Below are 23945 nucleotides of genomic sequence, written 5' to 3'. Positions count from 1 at the left end.
AAAACTTTTTATTAATACTATGTATCACCAAAATTATTTTGTATAATATGTTGCTCGAAAAAGCAGACCTTGTTAACGATAGGAACTTCTGATGTCATATATATACAACTTAAAAACAATACTATGTATCACCAAATTGTTTTGCAAATAACATTACTTCAAAAATCCAATCCTTGTGCTTCAGTTCCTTTACCGGGATTCCTAAATTATTTCATAAGAATTTTAGTTTGAAACTTTATGCAAAAGCAATTTTTTAGTTTCAGATTTATTGTGAAGAAATTTTGTTTGAAAAAACCTCAGACGAAAAATATTGAAAAAAAATTGTAGTTTAAAATTTTTATCACTAAAATAATTACAATTTTATACACTTTTGTTTGAAAGTTTTCTTTACAAGAAATTTGATTTAACTCTTACACTAGAAATTTTCGAAATGTTTTATATAAAATACAAAAAAAATATATATAGTTTGAATGTTTTACACATTGTTGTTGCAAAAAGTCTTTGGTACAAAAGAAATTTTGTTGAAAAATGTGGTTAAAAATTTCAAGTGTGCCAGACGAAACATTTTAAGAATCAGAACTGTTTACAAAAAAATGGAAATTAGACAAAAAATACTTTATTTAAACCAAAGAAAACTTAAGTTTGAAAAATTTGCCATAAAAATTTTGTTTGAGAAATCTTAAACAAAAGAATTTAGTTGGAAAATTTTAAATGAAAGAAATCGTTTAAACATTTACACTAAATTTTAGTTTGTAAACTGTTTGCTGAAAGATTACAAATCTAACCAAATAATCATTTTAGAAAGTCGGAAAAGTTTAGAACACAAACGTTTTCGTCAACACTGTACACTAAGCACATAAGTATTTACTTAGCTCAACAAATATTTTACTTGACACATCTTATGTTGAGTTAAAATCGCTCAAACCGGTAACAATTTGAAGTCACCGTTGGTAACAAGCCATTGTTGTTTCCTTCAGTTAGTGAAGTTGTTAAGTAATAATATTTCTAAGCTCAATAAATCAATCAAAATTCCCTTAACTATTACTGCAACCGTATAGAGCAACATGAGGAAGAATTTAACCTGCTACACGTAAAGACAAAATTGCAACTGAGTATGAAAGATGTAATGTGATAGGCATGTGTGTAAAGAAAACATTCTAGTGACTATTAGATACTCAACCATAGGACAACATATCACATTATAGGAAGATAGATAGATAGAGAGAGAGAGAGAGAGGCAAACGTTGAAAAGTAACGAATGAAAAATGTCACGTAGTAAGTGCGAAGCATAATCTGTATACGCATAAAGAAAGTCAGTTAGTTACTGTCAAGCTGGTGTCTCAACAAAATGATTGTGTTTTACGGAAAACAAAACCTCAGTGGTATGTACCGTGGTTATACCCATAGTAACATCTTCTTAATTATTAAAAAGAGTTGAGTTGATTTTAGTTTAGCGTCCTTTTCAGCAGCGAGGCTATATGAGACATGGACCTACTGATTAACGTGGAATCCAAACCACATGAGCTCCCGCCGAGAATCGAAACCGAGTCTCCCACGCCAAATAATTATAAAAAAGAGAACATACTCATCTTGAGGTCTTATATTCAAATTCAAGGATTGTTCTAGACACAACTAAGGTCCATAAGCCATGATATAAAATCATCTTCATGTGAATGAGAACATTTTTATCCTCCATTTTCTTTCAAATTTGAACTTTTAATTCAATCACTATACAGTTGACGAAACATAACATCACACGTTGAAATCACAGAAGCAAAACTTCTCATTCACTGGTTTTCAGTTCATAAACCTTCGCTCCAGTCCAAATTTCACAACGTAACACTGTTACTGTCATACCACTCACTTAGAGGATGAAAATGTATGACCTGAGTCAGGTGAATCCAAACAACCAATCACAGTGATTTGCCTGTCCGTCATGTGGCAACCAACAATCAGAATGATAAGTCGTTCGTAACTGGTCCTCAATAGCTATGAAAGAGAGTGACATACCCTCTATAGGCCCATAATCATCCATATAAGGAAAGAACAACAACCATCCGTCTTAAAACATGAGAGGTGAAAAATTTACAGGGGTACGATAGCTCATTAATAACCATGAAAGAGAGTAAGGTACCCCTCCATACGAAAATAGGCAGTCTTAAGTAAGCATACGACTTAAAGTTCCCATATTCAAACATAAAAGGTGCAGGTTAGCAACATTACAACATTCAAAGGAACCAAGGAAGTACGTAATTGATCCTTAAAAGTAATTGAAGAGAATGAGTTCCCCCCTTTAAAAGTCCATAAGCATTCATACATAAGCATAAGACTATAAACACGATTCTTAAAGCTTGAGGGATACAAAGTAGACCTAGCCGACACCCATTCAAATGAACCATAACCACACATAAGTGGTCCTTAATAGTCATCGAAAAAGTAAGTTACCCCTCCATAGGACCAAAAACGCTCATCATATAGGAGAAAAATGTAAAACCTCGGAAATTTCGTTTATTGGCAATTTATTATCCACCTAAGGAAACGAGATAGGACCCTAAAATATCAGAGGTATATATGTATGACCCATAGACCCTTCTAAACTTAAAAAGTCAAATAGTCTTGTGATGCCACGCTACGTGACCGGAGTCAATGACCTAAGTTACGTGATCATATCCTACCAATTTCGGCCAATCAGAGCAATTTCCTGTAGAACGCCTTTGTCCTACTCACGATGGCTTCGAGCCACGCGAATTTGTTTTGGCAACATTGTGTCAGTGAGTTTTCTTGGGATCTTCATATTTCCCCTTATTATTAGGATGAAAAGGATTTAATGAGGTTATGACTCTACTATAGAAGAGCAAGGTTAATTGCAAAGTGAGTTCAATGTAATAGCAAAAAGAACAAAAAAGCATTATGTGTAAAAATATTAGTACAAACAGTTAAGGAGTACCTCTAAAGCTGTGGTAAATCAGGTCTAGTTGTGCTAAAAAGTGATATGAAAGTTGGGGTGGTAGCTCATGGTGGTCAATAGGATTTAACATCTCCCATATTCTCATTTTACCAATTAGTTAATAATCATCTTTTTCTTATTAATTATTCCTCTTATTTAGGCAAAAGTCATGTCTGTGTGACTTAAAACTAGATAGCTCATTTCATTTCCATTTTTCGAGAACTGTCTAATGTTTTGATCATGTGAAAATGTTTTCTCAATACCATAATAGATATGAATGGCTCGTGTGAATATAATGGTAAACGCCACTTCCAGTGAAATTGAATTATTAGGTTGAATGGATTGTGATAGAGCCATAGAAGAGTATGTAGGTAGTTTATTTCGGAAATCTACTGCAGATAACAGAGGAAGCATGTTTGGTATGTGTCACTGAATTGAATTCCATAGGAATAGTCAACCTTTTCTTCAAGTTAGTAGAAAGTTAACAAATGTGAGATAATATTATGTTCGCCTGAGCCGCTCCTACATGGTTTCTTTCATGGTTCATAAATACTACATGTCGTTCAAGTTTAAATTTTGACATTGAGCTTTTTCTCTTTCCATCACATTAAAAATATTATTTTAAAAAGGAATTCCAACAGGGCTTTCTCTTCAGCTGACTTTTTGCTATATTAAGTAACACGTCATTCTTATTTACCTAATCTTTGGAAAGATCGGAGATACATTATTCTCTTACGGACCATTTCATGAAAAAGAAGCGAGTTTGCAAAACAGTGAATCATAATGAAAATTACACACAACAGAAGTTTTCAATACTTGTCAGAGATGAAAAAAAAAAAAAACATTCGTACAGCAATCCTATCTCGACTACGTCGCTTAGATTACATGAGATAGCAGTAAACCTACTTACCAGTGTTTCGAGCCTTAAAAGGAAGCTAGTCATAAAATAACGTAAAAATTCTAACCCAAGTATAATTCTACATTGAATAACAAAACTGACAAATCAGTCACATCATTTATATTTTATCTGCATTTTAACTAAAATCTACGTTTCGGATTCGCCATTGGTTCATTCTGATACATTTCCGCTTTAAAATGTCTAATATGTATAATGATTATTCACTGGGAGTTTGTTAATGCGTTGAATTATCACTTGTCCCGCTTAATTTCTTTCAAACTTTCTAACTTACGTAATATATAGTAATATATGAAGTAATACACACATTTCTTTCTAGAGCAATGAACAAAATAGGACTCCAGGGAAGTATCCCAGTAATGATTTCTACGTTTTTACTACATCATTACTATCCATTGTATGGTGTATAATATCTTTCACCACATAAAATACATATTACACAACATTGCTTTTAATTAAAATAATCGCTCATATCTATAAATATTAAAGAGAGAGATAAAACTATTCTTGTGTAATATAAGCGTAAAATGTACGTACTAATACTGCTTTCGGTGGATTACTAAAATATGATACTCTTCACAGCTTGCCATACAGTCACATACGATCTTCTCCTTATCAGGAGCCCAGTCTGTTCGCAATTTCTCAAAGTTTTCTGAAAGATATAACATTCCAAAATATTAGTGTAATAAGATTAAATTCTCCTACGAATTTGCTCAGTGCAAGTCAAAAGTGTTATATGTATCTTATGTATCAACAACATACTGTGTTCTGAAACAAATATTTAGTATTTTTTTAAAATCATACACTCTTATTAGTCAGAATGTTTTCTCTACCCTTGTCCTCTTTGAAAGCAAATTTATTTGTTTAACATATACCACTATACGTCTTTTCTTTAAAAAAAACAGCATGAATTAAAATTCCCTATTTTTTATATTGGTATCAACAGAAGAAAATACATTCTTAGTAACTGGAGACTAACGAGATTATTTTATAATAAAATATCTATGTAAGTTAGTAGTATTAGTAAACTCTTAGTCCTTAATAAATTTATTATCAATTTTTTGTATAATCAAGATGTGTTAGTGAGTAAATTATAGTGTGTGATAGGAGGCAACTCTTTTGAATAAAAGATATATCTTTTCTGGGGCTAATGTTTAATCTAAGAGGATTATAAAATAAGGATCTAAGAGGACCACTTGTGCTCTGCGGAACACATGAACGCTAAGCTAATCATATATTTTTATAGAAAATATGTTAGATTCCATTACGCTAATGGAGCAATCGGAATATTTTTAATTAATAAGACATATCAATTTGTTAAAATTTAAAACTCTGGAGCTTTAGAAGAATATTTTTCTTTTCTAAAAATAGAGTTAAACATTAAATTACAATGATCAATCAACAAAAATGTTAATAATAATACTCGCCTAGTATTTTTCGTTGGTGAGCACAAACTTTGCTCGATATAGTATACATTGAAATTTAATATCACTTAACGCTTTATCGACTGGCGGGACTTTTAAGTCGAGGTCTTTCAAGGTTGCGTTTTATATTATGTAAACACCCTTTTGTTGCTAATGACCTGAAGGAACCTACACAGTCTTGCTTCTAATGGTTCAAAGAAAAGGGACAAGATGACAGAAGGTGCTTCTTAGCGTTCATGTGGGACTAATATAATTTCGCGCGTTTGGATTATGTTGTTTGTTTTTGACTAGTGTTCGTGTGAGCTGATATTTGAACATTGTTTTTGTGTTTATTGGAGCTCCAAATATACATGGATTTTTTTTCGCACTTTATCAGGTAATGTATGATTAATACAAATAGTCATTACAAATATTTATATATTATTGTATGTGTTATTGCTTAAAATTACAGGTGGACCACGAAGTCCCGTCAGGTTTTTATGCAGTGGAGGGCGATCTTAGAATTTTCCCTTCGAGCCTACGTATTGTTTGTTATATTTTCAATATAGATTGTTAGTAGAGATATCTATGTAAAGAAACTGTACCGAATTCTTAACTAATTTATATTTTTCATTTGGAACATACGTGTAGATAGGGGGCAAGGGGGCATAGCCCCCTAGGATAATTCTGCCTTATGACAACATACATTATTAGGAATCTATGTAGAACCTTAGCCCCCTATTCTTTCACGCTGTTTATGCAAATGATGTAGAGGTATCGAATGTCGCCGGACGGAGGTGTCACCATCAGCAAGTGGGGAACCGATCAAAAGAAGAAAAAGTAAGCAATGATATCAGAGTCCAAAATCGAGGGGCACCTTGGCCGCAATCCGTAGACAAAAGAAGTATATGTGAACTATGTACTTTGAAGAAGATTGCATCCAGAGCACACTAGAAATGTATGATGTGCAATGTTTTCTATGTGTAAATGAAAAGAAAAACTGTTTCTTTGAATTTCATTATAACTGACAACCAGCTTAGATTGCTTTCCAAATTTGGGTTCAAGCATACTAAATAATCATTTTCTGTATTCAGATATTGTTAAAAGAAACAAATAATTATTAATTTGAGTATAAAAATTTGAAGTCTCAAAATAATTTACTTTTAATTTCATATGAGTGGGTAGTGTTGTATGCTGCCTTGAAATTCAAGTACTATCATTTTTTCAACTGTTATTTTATGTTTACTCAAATAATAATAGAAAGTACAATAATCACAAAAGATATGTAAAGAAGTGAATAATAAACTCTGATGGTATAAATAATCCAAAAGTTTTAAATTATTAAATAACATTTGTAGCTTTATCTATATAAGACATGGAAATAAAAATGTTACTATTATATGTTAGTCAATTTTTGCCTGACGGGACTTCTAAGTCCATGACCCCCAAAATCTACATAAAAGAATAAAACACTGATTTTGAATGATTTTTTTTCTTCAAGTTCGCTATTTATGTTTAAAAGAAAGGAAAATTAAAAAAAAATATTGATCGAAAAAAAAATTGGTTCATAAAAGGTTAAACTGTTTGATCAAATATGATAATAATGTTCTTTTAAATTTATCTAATGTAACACTACAGAAGTATACACTTTTAGAACTATAAAGTGACCTGGAGAAGATAAGAGAAAAATATAGAAAAATGTATATTAGTACACTAATTAAAGCACATACATATATTAAATCATCGAGACTCTTCACTCGGCCATACGATTTCTTCCAAGATTCAAAATATGTTTATGATTTCCTAAACTAGTAAAGACTACAGTCTCAAAAACATTCTTTTAACACAACAAAACTAACCGTTTAACATTCGTAAACAAAAAGTGATCTGTGTAATTGTGGATATTCGGATGATAGTATGACTATTGTACAAGTCAGCCACAAAAGGGCGACCATTAGTAAGACCATTGTGATTGGGCAGTTTTCTGCCAAATATAATGTATGGAGTAAAGAATTGTTCACCTAGGAAATAGTTAAAGATCGTGCATAGTGTAGAAAAATTGTAAAAATTATGCAAGTTAGATCCGGCGTATGCTTACTGGTAACACAAAAATAAGACTATGAGCATGGTCTTGATTTCTATATCATTACTCTAATGAAGGAGATTCATTTCAGATAGATATCGTTATAAAACTTCTACTTCGTATTTAATGCTTAAGAGCAGACGTTAGTTAAATGAATGGTATCACGTTGGTTTATCTACCAAGAAAAAATAGTAAACTCACAAGTTCGTCGTAGATGATATGTTGTTTATTGATTTTATGCCTCGAAGAGTCACTAGTAATAGTGATGTATATTGTGGAACATTCAAGAAATTGCGGCCACAACTGGAAATTGACATTGAGATCTCTTGTCTACTGACAGAGATGGAGTGGGTCAGTGGGTCGGTGGGTCAGTGGATCAGTGGATCAAGTTGGTCAAGTTTTCCGAGTGGGTCAGTGGGTCGTGGGTCAACAGCATGTGACCCACTGTGACCCACCACCCATCGTGACCCACTGCGACCCACCATCCACCAAGACCCACTGTGACCCACCACCCACCGTGACCCACTGTGACCCACTACCCACCATGACCCACTGTGACTCACCACCCACCGTGACCCACTGCAACCCACCACTCACTATGACCCACTGCGACCCACCGACTCAGTATGATCTACCGACCCTCTCTGCTCATTGCATTGTAGACAGTATCTTCTGAAGACTGGTAAATTTGTCTCCGTTTTACTTTCAAGACCCTCATTTCCCTTCCTTTTCCACTTGTTTCTGTCTACTTACCTGAGGTGAGTATATCTAACCAAGTGAAAAAAGAACTTCAGGCACTTTTGGATATTGGTATTTTTAATAGTAATAATAACAATAGGACTTACACTACTACTTGGCTATCGAGACCTGTGAGTTTTTAGAGCTAACTACTGGAAAAAATACATTTTTGAATCTCTGTAATATATAAATTATTATATAAAAAATTGAATGTAACTATGTATGCCTGATCATCACGGTCAAATTGCAGTCAAATGAAATTACTTTTGGTATATAGTTAGGCCTTAATCCAAATTGGGATGTTATATTGCTTTTATTATAATGCATAATATCCTAAGGAGCTAGTGAGGATCCGAATATTTGCGAAAAAACTGAGTATCTCGCAAGCCGTTAAACTTACGGAGCTGAAATTCAGTGTATTAACTCTTTATTGAAAATAAACAGAATGTGTCCTAGCATTTTTTAAAATTCTCCTTTATGAGGGGCGGGGGGGGGGGGCACTTTCTATATATGGAAAATTGGTAGTGAGTTGGTTTGTAAAAATTATCGAAAACGATCGATGTTATTTAAGAAAAAAATTAGAAACAAAAAATACAGTGCTTGGCTTCATATATCCATTGCTTTCTGCTATAATAATTGCTGAAGCTTATGTTTATTATATGGAGCGCTTACAGCACAGAGCAATCAACCCATAAAGTTGTGAGAAAAATAGGCATAAAATTTGTACTGTAAGCTTAATTACACGGAAATTTGAAGTTTGGATTGTACGCATAATTGGGTTTGGGTACAAAATCTCGCGGCCAGAACCTCGCGGCGACAACCTCGCGGACCAAACCATCGCCGCCTAAAACCTCGCGGCCCAAAATCTCGCCGGGACGAAATCTCGCCTGGCCAAAACCTCGCCGCCCAAAACCTCGCGGGACAAAATCTCGCCAAGTTAAAACCTCGCCGCCCAAATCCTCGTGGGTCAAAATCTCGCCGGGCCAAAACCTCGCCTGTCCAATACTTCGCGGTCCAAAATCTCGCCACGCCGAAACCTCGCCAGGCCGAAATCTCGTGTCCCAAAATCTCGCCATACCCAAAATCTCGCCTGCTAAAACTTCGTGGTCCTGATCTCTGGACACAGAATCTCGCCTGGTCTAAACTACGTAGTAATCTTGACTGGGAAGAAATGTCAGTATAAAATCTCGTCACGACGATTTCTTCGATGTAGAATGCTCTATATATTGTGTAAATATTTTGTAATAACACATGATTGCATTAAAATAATGGCAAGAAAACATTCTAACGCGTGCTTTGAAAATCTGTATATATAAAAATGAAAATTACTATGTATGTGACATCATACCTCTTGAGCCACACGACCAATCTCGATCAAATTTTCAACATAGATGAGGTTCGAGCCTGGGATGTCTGTTGTAATTTCACTTTGACGGCATAATGAAGTGGAGGGGGAGATATATAAAAATAAATAAAACTTAATAACTCTTGAACCAAGAGAATAATCTCGATCGAATTCGCCAGACAGATCAGGTTACTGCCTGGGATGGTTTTTTATCATTTCACTTTGACGGGAAGGCGGAGGGAAAGGGGGAAACATATAGAAATACATAAAAATTAAATTGGCTGCGTTTGTGACTTAATAACTCTTGAACCACCAGACCTGTCTCGATCAAATTTTCAATATAGATGGAGTTTGAGCCTGGGATGGTTTTTATTTCACTTAGACGGTGACCTTAGGAAATTCTAACAAAATCGAATAATATTTATGAAAGTATGAAATAATATGTGAGTTTTTACGTCACTCGATTATGTCCTGTTGGTTAAAGGAGATGTAGATGATCAGGATGAAGGAAATGATGGAATGAAGAAAGTGGGAAAAAACGGGAATACCCCAAGAAAGCCCACACACACGATGTTTTATATTATTATTATTATTATTATTATTATTATTATTATTATTATTATTATTATTATTATTTGTAATATAGAATTGCATATTAAGAAACTCATTGGGCAAATTTTAAGGAAAGGTTTCATTCCGCAAAATTTGGCCAAGCGAGATTTTGGTCCGGGAGGTTTTGGACGGCGAGGTTTTGACCAGGCGAGGTTTTGGTCACGCGAGATTTTGGGCGGCTAGGTTTTGGCCACGCGAGGTTTTGGCCCGCGATGTTTCGGCCGCGAGATTTTGTCCGTATCCTGCATAATTGTATGGAAAATTTTACACTTTTTCTCCCTTTACGTTGGTCTACTTACTTTGATTTGGAACTTTAAAATTTCATTCTTTTTTCCACTGAAAAGTATTGATAACACTAGTTAACAAATTTAAACTTTTTGTTTGTTACATGAGAAAAATCACCTGATCTTAAAGGAACTTTTTGCGCTGAATTCGAATATGCACTCGGTTTCTCTCCATCACGTACAGTTTTCCCGTAACAGAGGGATTTTCGGGAAATTCCCTCAAAAATTTCCCTTTTTCAGATATTTTATTCCCCTAGCTCCTGTTCCCTTACATATAGTAACATAGAAATTATACCTAAGTATATCTTGATTTATATTTAATAAACCCTAAAAGTTTCGTAAAAATCGCTTTGTTCTTTCTAGAGAAATAAATATATTTGTATGTATACTGTGTGCACTGTTTATTGCACCTGATAGTAATGCTTTCAGATCTCCTGAGTTGGGGTAAAAACGATTTGCTTTATTACTACAAACACAGACATAAAAATGAATATTTTAATAGTCAACAACATACTTGTATTGCTCTCTGTAACGTGTATAAAAATAGAATGTACTTCCAACGTATATTTTTTTTAAACGTACAGTATATGTATATCTTAATACATATATATACAATTCTCCAAGTTTTTTCGTTTTGTTCATGAAATGGTTATCAATATTTGTTATCAAATGTAACAGAATGCAAAAGAAAGAAAGAATGGAATACAGACTCATTGTTGACAACAATGAACTAATGCAGTCTGAATTTTCCACTACGGTATCGTTTCCCCCCTCCCCCCGCGCATTTCTTTCTTTCTTGTGTTCTTGACACCTGGTGAGGGAGTTTTGTACATTTTTATATTGACGTGTGGTTTAACACTACTTCACTTTCAAAGTTGTCTTTGCTGCTAAGAGTGCTTTCATGTTTGATCTTAACGGCATTATACCCAACTAAGACCAGAAGTTTAGTTTGTGATCAGTACAATGGCGTCAAGAGGACGGCGTTCGTGTGTTAACTCACCAAATAGTTTTTGTTATGTGTGTGGCCAGTTTGTAGTTAAAGGACAGTGTAGATCCATTACGCCATCGGTGAAACTAGCATATTATATATATTTCGGATGTCGTGTGGGAGATCAGGACAAAACTTGGGCACCCAACATAATTTGTGCGTCGTGCTACGTCACTTTACTTGCATGGGCCAAAGGGAAACGGAGGTTCATGAAATTTGCTGTACCAATGGTGTGGAGAGAACCCACCATCCATCTGGATGATTGTTATTTTTGTCTCACAGTAGTTAAGGGACATTCTAAAAAAAAGCAAATACACAATAAGTTATCCCAACGTTAAATCCGCAATTAGACCTATTCCGCACGGGGATGAACTTCCACTTCCCGAGCCCCCTACCAACTGGGAAGAGATATGGCCAAAAGACTCTGATGATGATCATGACCTTGATGAACCATCGACATCAACATGTACATCCAAGGATCCAACGTTCATCCCTGACTGTGTTCGCGAGCCACATTTCATCCGGCAATGTGAACTTAATGACCTAGTCCGTGATTTGCACCTGACAAAACAAGAGGCGGAACTTCTGGGATCAAGGCTCCAGCAGTGGAACTTATTGGATGCAGAAACGAACATATCAGTGTACAGGAAAAGACATGTTCAATTTTCAAGCTATTTCTCAATGCAAGATAATATGTGCGTATGTACGGATATAAATGGGTTGATGGCGGAGCTAGGAATTCCTTACGTTCCAGAAGAATGGAGGTTATTTATCGACGCGTCAAAGGTCAGCCTTAAAGCTGTCCTTTTACATAATGGAAATAAAAAAAACCTTCTATACCACTTGCGCACTCAGTGAAGATTAAGGAATCCTATGACACCACGTCAACTTTGCTAAATCTTATAAATTACAAGGACCATTGTTGGCAAATGTGTTGTGATCTCAAGGTAGTTGGTATTTTATTAGGACTGCAGTGCGGTTACACGAAGTACCAATGTTTTTTATGTTTATGGGATAGCCGAGCTGATGACAAACATTATGAAGTGAAGGAATGGGAACCTAGAGTGAATTACGTACCTGGAGAATGCAACGTCAAATACGCTCCTTTGGTAGATCCTAATAAGATATTACTACCGCCACTTCATATCAAGTTAGGACTTATGAAAAACTTTGTCAAAGCCATGGACACATCTGGTGAAGGTTTCAAGTATTTGCGAGATAAGTTCCCTAACCTGAGTGATGCTAAGATTTCAGCTGGAATGTTTATTGGTCCCCAAATTAGGAAATTAATGCTTGATGATAGCTCTGACAGCAAGTTAAACAGTGCTGAGCTAGCTGCCTGGACAGCATTTAAGTGTGTTGTGCGCAACTTTCTGGGCAATAACAAAGCTGAGAGTTACACAGAAATCGTACAGGACATGATACAGAAATACAAAGAGTTGGGTTGTAGGATGTCTTTAAAAATCCACTTTTTGCACTCCCACCTCAGCTTCTTTCCTGCTAACCTAGGTGCTCTCAGCGACGAACAGGGGGAAAGATTCCACCAAGATATAATGGCAATGGAGAAAAGGTACCAGGGACGATGGGATCTTTCAATGATGGGGGACTATTGTTGGGGTCTTGTTAGAGAATGCAACATTTCTTACAAAAGAAGGAAGTAGTGTACGTTTTTGTAACCCAATGGAAGTTTCATATATTGTGATAGTTTTGATTGTCTTTTCATGACCTTTTGGTACATTTGTATTATTGTTTATTGTAAATTGTCACACTTGTAAATTATATTGTATTATATTTTATATATGTGTTTGTGGTAATAAAGCAAAACGTTTTACCTCAACTTAAGAGATCTGAAAGCATTACTATAAGGTGCAATAAACAGTACACACAGTATACATACAAACATATTTATTTCTCTAGAAAGAATAAAGCGATTATTACGAAACTTGGAGGGTTTGTTAAATATGAATCAAAGTATACTTAGGTATAATTTCTATGTTAGTATATGCAAGAGGACAAGATCTTGGGGTGTAAAATAAACGAAAAGGGAAATTTTTGAGGGATTTTCCCGAAAATCCCTCTGTTACGGGAAAATCGTACGTGATGGAGAAAAACCGAGTGCATATTCGAATTCAGCGCAAAAAGTTCCTTTAAGAACAGGTATTTCCTTTTATGTAACAAAACCTTTGTTAACTAGTGTAATTCAACAAGGAAATAATTATACTATGATAATTTAATTGAAATTCATCGTAATTTGGCACATGGCAAACAGCAGTGTGGTAATTGAAGTTGAAGAAGGAGGGAAATTCCCATTCACCTATGGACACTTAACAGGAACCTCGTTCCCTTTCGCTTTCTAGACGGGGGAGAGAACTTGGTAATGGTATCAAACCTTCATGTGTAATTACAAAAATAAAATTTATAAATAAATAAGAAACCATCAGTTTATCAGACTTTAATTGATAATTTATTCACAAGATTCCCTATCAAAGGCGTGGTAGATGAAGTTCCTGTTCTACATGGGTCGACATTGCCAACTGCCATGGTCGATATGGAAAAGATGTTGTATGGTGATAGAGAGATGATACTTCTTGCTGAATATTTCAATCCTGACCAAGAAAAATCGTTACCAGACTTAAATCTAACACGTAGATTGTCGATGAGAGGTTGCAGAAATTGGGTAGAAATATTATCAATTTCTACGACAGAGTGCGAACGGGGATGAATGAATTTACAGAATTATGAATTTACAGATGACTGATATTAGAAATAGACTGTGCTCAAACATTGTCTAACTTGTTGTTCATCAATGTTAATGGCCCACCTCTAGACAAGCTTAAAGTAGACGAGCTAGTTATTTTTTCGCTGAAGGATGGACATCATTTCACTTCGGATGATTTACCAACAAAAAGTTACCAACAGGAAATAAATCCAATTTCAGATTTGTTTTAAGGTGGAAAATTACGAGTTACGGAAAATGTATACTTGTATTACTAATGGCTTATTTGTGTTATTCAACTTTGTACCTAATTTTTAGTAAGTCTCTTCTTTGCTTTAGGTAAACTACTTTGAATAAATATTCATAATAATTGCAGTTATGCATATTTGTAACTTAAATTTAACGTGGTATTTTAGTGATTATACGAATTACAATTATGAGCATACTTTATGGAGATGCTCTCACATAGGGTACCCGAGCACCTTTATACCCTATGAACAACTGATTTTTCAATTCTTTTGTGAGAAAAATACTATGAACTGAGAAACCATAACCTTTTCCATATTGTACAGGGATATTTTCCTGCGAATAGAAGTTTCTTGTGGAATGCGTTCAGAAATTAACACTTGCAAGAATACTGTCTTAGTACAAGTATATTTTAGGCACACACTAATTTCCCCCCACCTCGAATTGTTTCAGTTTCCTCACTGACAAACACTTTACCATTTTATATCGTAAAGGTCAGATCCACCGTTATTGTAACAGAGTGGTGCTTGAGCGATTGACTAGAAATTCAAACTCCGATTAGTGACAATTTCAGTCTTGTTTTATTACAATGTTAACTCTTTAGTCAGTTCAGAAGAGGCCGTGGATCGTGTTCAGAGTTGATGACGATAGATTTTGGCGAGTTAGAGTAGGTCAAAGTAGATGAGAGTGGTTCATGGTGGGTCACGGTGCGTCGGAGTAGGTCGCGGTGGGTGGTGGATCAGAGTAGGTCACGGTGGGTGGTGGGTTACAGTGGGTCATGGTGGGTGGTGGGTCAGTGGGTCAAGTTTTCATTGACCAACGCCAACTCTGGTCTACTGACGTTGTACTCCTTAACGACAATAGCAGACCTCATATTGCTGAGAAAATATTACGGTACTTTGGTGGGAATTTTTTGATTATTCATCATACAACCCAAGCTTCCCACCCACCGTGCACTATAGCTTAAAATCGTCCTTCATTAACAGCACTAATTGTTTATATTTATTTATTTGAGTTTGCTCACCGTAACCTCCCCGAACTCCATACTATTGTTTTACAATTATTGAAGGACTTCGTTATACAAGCAAGGAACAGTGCAGGTAGAGGCATCTATTAGTGTCAATTAGGTAAGCAATAGCACAGATAACAACATCTATTACCGTCAGCCAGATAAGTGATAGAGCAGGAAAGAACATCTGTTAGCGTCAGCCAGATAAGTGTTAGTGCAGGTAGGAACATTTATTGGCGTCAGTCAGATAAGTGATTGTGCAGGAAGGAACATCTGTTAGCGTCAGCCAGATAAGTGATATCGCAGGTAGGAACATTAGTTAGCGTTAGCCAGATAAGTGATACCGCAGGTAGCAACATCTATTAGCATGACACGCCGTCCGATACGTTTAGTGGTTATTAGTTAGGGTGACTATACGAATGACTTTTATGAATTTATGAATTTTATGAATTTGGATTTCACATCATTTACGACTTTTCGTTTCTGAGTTTGATATACTGTATATTTATGCAGTGGCTACGCCTCTCCCCCTCAACAAAATATTACGAAATGAGCAAAAATTCCGAAACGATTATACAATTGGAACGTTAAACCCTACTCCGTTTCCTAATGAAATTCTGCGTATACCATGTATGTGATGTACTGTATTTAAAATATGTATTTTGTTTTTGTCAGTAAACGATTTTACTACAGACGCCTTGAAACTCACCTCTTTGTCGAGATAGACATTCCAATCCTTCCATGTCACAAATCTCAGACTGATCTGAAGAATTAAAAATTAATGATCATTAGTTAACGTAAAGTATTAAATAGTTTGATACTTTTAATGAAACAAAATTCACTATAATGCTATTGTATATCTAAAATTTAATTGAAATCATACCTCAAAGGCATAATAATCAGTACTCCATTTGATATCTTACGAGGAAATGGTCTTCGCTTTACTCAATTCTTTCATAGAAAGAGGTCCCTGCTCCCTGTTTATTACTAAGAAGTTTCACTTCTTTATGCATTTACTTTATCAGTTCTCGGAACTTATCACAAGCAGCACAAGTTAAAGAAAGCAGGCAAGCATTTTCATTATTTAGTCTATTTCCTTGTGCACTAGAATATATCAGTTTATGTACGGAATGTATTTGGTGCTCCAGTAGTTCAAATTAACGGGAATTACTAATGCAAATTTAATAGTAGTGAAGTGTTATACTCACTCAACAATTATGAGGTTGTAACGTGGTATGGTTCTATACTTTAACTCCTGTAGAAATGAGATAGTGCAATGGATAAGATTTTTCTACGCCAGGTAGTCTTACCTGATGGTATGTGTCTTCTCTAACAATTCCTGATTATGCAATTATGAGTCTAGATAATAATTAGACAAAATTTTGTAATAATACATTCAAATTCACAAGAAAGAATTAAAACTAACGAAGATTCAATCCATTCTCCATTCAAGTCGTAATAAAATTATGTATATTGTAAAACTTTATCCCATACAGGTTTAGGTAGAGCGTTAATAAAAAGAGTGTCCGGAATAGACTCCTATTACCGGTTTTTATTATAAAACTTTTCACTATAAAAGTATTTTTTACAAAATACTGTACAAATATTCTATCTAGCATACAAGGTTAGTTATAGGTAGTCTTTGACCGTAAGGTCGCAGACAGGATCTGTACAGAGCCCCGTAGCAGGCTAAGCAGAGGGGTATTAAGGTTCCAATGCTCCGTAGCAAGCAGAGGAGGGTAAAGTGGCCAACAGAGGCCCGTACCAGGCTAAGCGGCTGAGGTTAGGATTCCCATACAGAGCTTCGTAGCAGGCTAAGCCAGGAGATAGAATAGGCGTAGTCCCATAGCAGACTAGAGGCCTGGGGTTAGGCTACTTGTAATGTTCCGTGGCAAACAGTAGGAGGGACAACAGGAAACTGGTACAGAATTGCCGTGGTCCATCCAATTTATAGCGTTCTTTAGGTGGCGGTGGCGCTACTGCTCTAATGTTGTCTTCTGCTTCTGATGTTGTCGTCGTCTGCAAGTGTTTGTAGATCCATATGGTGTAAAATCTTCTTGCCAAACCACGTGGTGGTGTTTGTGAACACTGCCGTGTGGAAATGTTCGTTTACCACATCACATGGGACGTTACAATATATTCTTTATGCTCGTCCATTCTTATAGATTTGAGAACGACAAATAATATAAAGCAATATACAGAAGTGCATGCGTTAATAACTTATTTATAGTAGCCAATGTCAAATTCTGTGACTCCCAGAAAAATCATTTTGGGCTTGAAACAAAGATAATATGCTCCATGCAATAATGTATGTTAGAAGATGCTGTGATAGCCGCCTAACAGATTTTGTAAAGGAACACGGGCTGCATGAGACAATTTCAACAGCAAAACACATAATTTTATATAAATCATGCCACAAGAAAGGAACGTTATCTGAGTTAGTAATCTCTTATTTACTGTTCTCTCCATAATTAGCATACTAGTCATTAGGACATTGAGGAAAGCTATTAATTTGTATAGAGAGAACAACACGCAGTACACATCAGAAACTACTGGTGCAAAGAGCACAAAATGTGCAGTACAATACGTAAATAATAGAAGTGGCTTACATTTAGAGCAACTGCTTTAACTCTCAACTTTATTTTGGAACAAAAATCGCAGTGCAATTAGACTGGACTGCCATTTAAATAATTCTAGAAATATTGTTTCCGCATTTGTTGTTATTATCCGTCATAGACCATCCATGCCATTAATTTTCGAGGTGTATAACCAGTTGTCCTTATGACGCCCAAAGATAGAAGTCTATATACGTACGTAAGGTCAGATGATCTGTTGGTCAAGAAACAGGCCCGACACGGCCAACTGAATTGTTAAGAAACTGAAGCATTCACAGGTGAAAATAGGTAGGATATCCATGACGTTGGCATTATGGGAGTCATTACACAGCCAACGGTAAATCTTCATATAATTAAGACAGTGTTTTCAGAAGAAAATTGATTACCCGGCACCTGTGAGACGCGCTGGTAAGTGTGCTGCACCGATCGAAACAACTCCTATAATAACTGCTGATAATTACAGTCATCTCGTTAGCGAATAACACAATATTAGGAACCGTTTCAAACATTTATAAAGAATTCTTGAACATAGGTACCACTTGAATTGACTCGGGTTTATCATTTAATTTTGGTTGAATTGCAAATACTATTGAGTAGATATTGAGAAGGGTTTTAATATTTCGCAATAAAATTTCAATAAACATATTTTCCTTTGCGAAGAACAGGTATTTCAGCCAGTTTGAAATAACTTTAAAAATGACGTGAACAGTAGGAAGGTTGTTTCAAACTTGAGATTAGTTCTATTATGTGTCTAATTACACTGGTCAACAAAGTTTTTTTCACAAGGAATCTGAACAGGAAGTCGATGGTGCTAATTTCTAAAATGAAATTAGTTTTTGTCTATCGGGCTCAGTTTTCTTGTGACATGCATCCCCCTCCTTATTGAAATAATTGAAAATAGGTAAAAACTCTTCATATGATTTATTCTGCCATGGCTGAATTTAAGTAACTTGCAGACTTATTGATTGAAATAAAGTTGATAGAAAGTGAGATAAAATCGAAAAAGTGCAATGAATGCCTATGCATGCCCCTGAGGTGAAGGAACATATTCCAGGAAATGAGTGACTTTTGGGAGCATTGCCGATGAGTCATATTCAATCACATGGAATTGCGTTGTGATTCTTGCCACCTATGTCGCAATATTATGAGTTCTGTTAGCATGGGAAGTGTTGCATGTTGTTCTATGTTAGTGAAATTTGAGTGTTGTGGTCAGTCAGAAGAAGAAAATGTCTCGTATCTGCGTCAATAGTGCAAATTCTTTTCGAAATTTCGAGTATTATCGAAAGTTCGAGTATTATCGAAGTTTCGGACATTATCGAAAGTACGAAAATTATAAAAGTTTCTTGCAGCCAAACTAGTCAGACAATTTTATCATCTGATAAGTTATTGTAAAGTTGTATTTGTAACTAGAAAGAATAGCGTGCAGAAAGGGACTGCTTTTTCGACAGACCCACACACACAAACATAGGAAGTTCAATTTCTTCCGGTATTCTAACTGTTGTTTGTTATTTGCTGACCACCTATTGTATCAGTGTTGCCAGACATACGCTCTCTAACGTACAAATACGGTAATTTGCTCTTCGTATGATATAGTATACGGTCCAACACCTCAACCATATTCATCATGTGTGGTGTTGCTAAAATTTTGTAGCAAAATTTTATTTTTTAGCCAAATGTGTTATCTTCTGTCATGTTTTCTCTCTCTCAATGACCTCTAATTCAAATAAGTGAAATAAATGTTAATCAAATCAGTGATGATTTCAGGGGTTGCTCAAGAGAGATATTTCCCCACATATCTCTGATCGTGTTCCACGTGGGTTACCAGTATTTTTGCTACATTCACTCTTCGTGTATCCAAATTTCCCGAGGTAGGATTACCATAATTTCTGGACACAAATCCCGGATATTTTTTTAGAATGGTGTGTGTTTATTTAAAAGTTAAAAAAAAAAGTCTAACCTTAAGTTCCAAAAATGCTTATGCTCATTTTCTTTACTTAAGCTTAAAATATATTTTTATATTATTGTCTTAATTATTTTCTAAATTATTTTTCTGGGTAAAGTTTTCTTCCGAAGAACACCTTATTCCTATTGATTTTTTCATAATTATCAGCAAAAGACAGATTTGCAAGCCAACCATTTGACCAAACAGAGTGAAATTTCTCGACCTTCCATTCTCCCTAAAATTTCGGAAATTAGTTAATTCCAGACAATTTTCTGGACACAGGCTTGAATCCCGGACGTATGGTAAGCCTATCCGGGGGAAACTTTGAAATCATCACTGAGTTGAAAAACTGAACTAAATATATTACTACGACAGTGAATATATACAGTGTATGTTCTAAACAGTCGGTCTGATCATTATGATGAATTCACACACTAGCGGATCCAGAAGCGTCGTTTGGTGGGGGCAGATTGCTTCCTGGACGAATAATGTAGGCTTAAAATACGTAATAGTTTTACATCAATTCATAATAACGTGGTGCATTATTTTATATTTAGGCGTATTAAAAGATAGTCTTCGGGGAAGGCGAGGTCGGCTGGGCCCCATGCCCTCCCCATGGATGCGTCAGTGTATTCGCATGTGATATTTTCATACCATTCCAAAGTAGGTTAAATTCTATAAGTTGTCTCCTGTATAGTTCGAGACAGTGGCGTATGCAGAATTTCATCAAGGGGTGTTCATCCAGTCAATTTTATTCTTTTACGACAAGCGGGATTTTTATATAAGTTAACATAGTAAAAGTTTATTATTTCATAATATCTTGATCAAGAGAGTTTAAACCTTAAACTTCTTGTGTGCGTCACTGGTTCGATCTAAGGTATTAAAACTAACTAATTACTATAATAGTGCTCTTTAACTTTTATTTTATTGTGTACAATTTTAAAGCAAAACCAACATGTCAAGATACAGTTTATTTATTTTTTAATTTAACTTCCCACGTTTATGCTCCTAGATTAAGGAAAATGGTGATGATGCTAATGAAAGAAATGTTGGAATGAAGAAAACGGGAAGAAACAGAAGAACATCGAGGGAAAAAACTACGTACATGGTGTTTATGCGCCACAAAATTTTACTTGATGCGAGCTGAAGCGAATCATAGACCCCACGCACTAGAGATGTCTATATATAAGCAATAAATTATTATGTAGGACCTATATATACAAAGTAGATTACTTACGTAAGAAATTTTATTGTTTAGTCCTCCTGACAATAAAACAATCCATTGTAATCTTGATTACGGTTTTTGCCTTTCTTAAGTCTAGGAACATTGTTAACGCTAATGCTGGTTGTAAAACAAGTTTTAGGGCCTACACACCCTTTTCGACAACATAGAATACGTTACTAAGTACTTTTTTGTAAGTAATAAAGAAATTTAGAGAGAAATTTTAATGTTAGGCCGTGGTGGGTGCAATAAAGCGCTCACCATTGGCGTGTGGGGTTCTTGGTTCGATCCAATTTTTCATCTGTGTGGCTGGCTTTATCTTCGGGGTTATTCCGTTTATTCCCAATTTCATCATTCCTATTGTCATCTATCTTATCATTGTCTCGCTTAATGTCGGTGCAGAACACTGGAACATTAAACTAAAACAAAGAAAAAAATAAGAAGGTTATTGATGATTTCCGTAGTATTTTGAGAAATGTGAAAAATGGAGAGGCACTGATGAGCACCCCCTCAAGGAGTAACTCTGCCATGCAACCGAAAGCGACAAACAACGAAAAGCCTAAGCAACTCATAGCAAATGGATTACTTATTATTATCTTTTTAACCGCTAGTTGTCCCTTGTTGTTGCCCGATGGAGTTCAACAGTGATGTCTGCACTAATTATTATTGGTGGAAGAGAGGAGTCGCGGTGTCACAGGCGTAGTGTCACTCCTGGTGTTGTCGGGTGTTTCTTGGAATTCTCTTTCATCCTCTCGTTTTCATACCATCAAATTCCCTTAATTCCTTTCATAATCATTTACTTTCGTTAGGATCTTAAGAACGGAACATTTAACTGAACATTTAAATTATTCTTAAATATTAGCAACCTTGGCTTAGAAACCTAGTCGTAAAAGGATCAGAATTTTGAAAAGTATATTAGTTCATCCAGAGCTTCCAAGTTCGTATAATTTCAGGTATATATATATATATATATATATATATATATATATATATATATATATATATATATATATGTGTGTGTGTGTGTGTGTGTGTGGTTAATGTTTATTTTTCCATTGTCATCTTCATCAAGGGAGGTTAAAACCCCGAAACCCCATTGCGTACGCCACTAATTTATCTAACGTTGAAGTATTTTCTCTCTCTTCTATCCTATTTTTCCTCCGGTCTCAGTTTATTCATTATCTCATCTTTGTAGGAATATTTGGGATAGAGCTCTCTCATTTCTGTATTATTAGCTGATATATCAGGCTGTAAGAGTTATATTCTTTTATTCGTAGTGAAACAAACTTTTAGTTTAACTTAGAGCTAAGCGAAGTGGTTAATATTCGTATGGTTCCGGTTTCGATTCCAATGAAGGTGCTTGCCTTTGAGAAAAGTCAGGGTAATGTTTTGAATCTCAATTTATGAAATAGGGCTTATCCTATATAGCCTTTGTATTGAATTGTAATATTAATACCCAATCAAACAATCGATTGTGAATTTTACAGTAGGGAACATGACGCTGCATCAATATAGGTTACACCAAATATTTAGAAAGACCAAATATTTACCATTTGACAAATACTCGAAAAAGAAGTGGGAATACAGTACTCCAGTATATCAATTATTTATTGATTTTAGAAAGGCTTTACAACTCGGTTAGGAGGAAACATTGTAAAACATTCTTACAGAATTCCAAAATACCAAAAAAGATAGTTAGATTAAGTAAAATGTGTTTGAATGAATCACAAAGTAAAGTTCGAGTTGCAAAATTCATGTTAACGAATCTTCAGATGTTAAGAATGGCTTGAAACGAGGAGATGCGTTGTCGCCATTATTGTTTAACTCTTTTCTGGATTACGCTAGAAAGAAAGTCAGAAACAGCAACCAAATCCGAGAGCTGAATAGTATCCACCAGGTTATGACGTATGCTGATGATATAAATATAATAGAGTATTGATAAGACAAAAATAAAAAGAAATGGAGAGGTCTTAGTAAACGATTGTAGTGACATAGGCTTTAAGTAAATACATAGAAAATAAAATACATGAAAGTTTACCGGAATTGTAATACTGCAAATTATGGATGCATCTGAATATCAAATAATACTTTCGACAAAGTAGATATTTTCAAATATCTAGGGTGAGTGTTAACAGACCAAAACCAAATTAACGAGAAAATTAAATGTCGACCGAAAACATGAAATTCCCGTTATTATTCAGATCAAAATATTTTGTCGTCGCGAATTTTGATGAGGAATGTGAAGCTTAAAATATATAAAACGATGATCATGCCTTTTGTGCTTGTATGGTTGCTAAACATTGTCGTTTACTCTGAGTAAAGAACAAAGGCTGAAAGTATTTGAGAATAAAATCCTGAGACAAGTATTCGGACTCAAGAGGAATGGGAATGGGGAATGACAGAACCTTCATAACGGGAAACTGCATAATGTATACCATTTACCAAACATTGTTAGGGTCATGAAGTCTACGAGGCTTAAGCAGCAGGTCATGTGCCCAGAAGGTGAGCAGGTCATGTACCCAGAATGAAGGAAAGTAGGAAGGCTTTCAAAATTGTAACTGGAAATCCAAACGTAAAACGACCATTAGAAAGATCTAGATGCAGACGGAAGACAATATTAGGATGAATCTTGCAGAAAAGGAATACAAAGTAGAAACTGGATCTAGTTGGTCCAGTAACGAGGAAGTCAATAGAGAGCTTTTCTGAACGCGACATTAAACCTCCAGATTCCATAGACCACAGAGTTAGTTAATCAATCGATTAATTTGTCAAGTATTATATGTATTGCCGTAATCATGATAATTTGACATTTGTTTTCGGCCGACACCGGTGTTTAAAGAAGCATCTTAAGTTTTTAAAATTGTATATTCTATTTAAAA

The 23945-nt window shown here is 35.2% G+C and overlaps 1 protein-coding gene across 1 annotated transcript in view; it reads right to left on the bottom strand.

Annotated features, from left to right (window-relative positions):
* LOC145686258 (sodium channel protein Nach-like) overlaps positions 1-23945 on the bottom strand; it is a 148777-nt gene that overhangs the window by 28461 nt on the left and 96371 nt on the right. The window contains exons 7-8 of the mRNA XM_081759374.1: positions 15997-16050; positions 4401-4515 (exon numbers count right to left, since the gene is read on the bottom strand). Of these exons, the coding sequence (XP_081615500.1) occupies positions 4401-4515; positions 15997-16050 (169 nt within the window). The remainder of the gene's footprint in view (positions 1-4400; positions 4516-15996; positions 16051-23945) is intronic.

This window comes from Thermobia domestica, chromosome 5 (genome assembly GCF_964235325.1).
Source record: "Thermobia domestica chromosome 5, izTheDome1.hap1.1, whole genome shotgun sequence".
Lineage (NCBI taxonomy): Eukaryota > Metazoa > Arthropoda > Insecta > Zygentoma > Lepismatidae > Thermobia > Thermobia domestica.
This window is presented reverse-complemented; position numbering and strand designations above follow the sequence as displayed.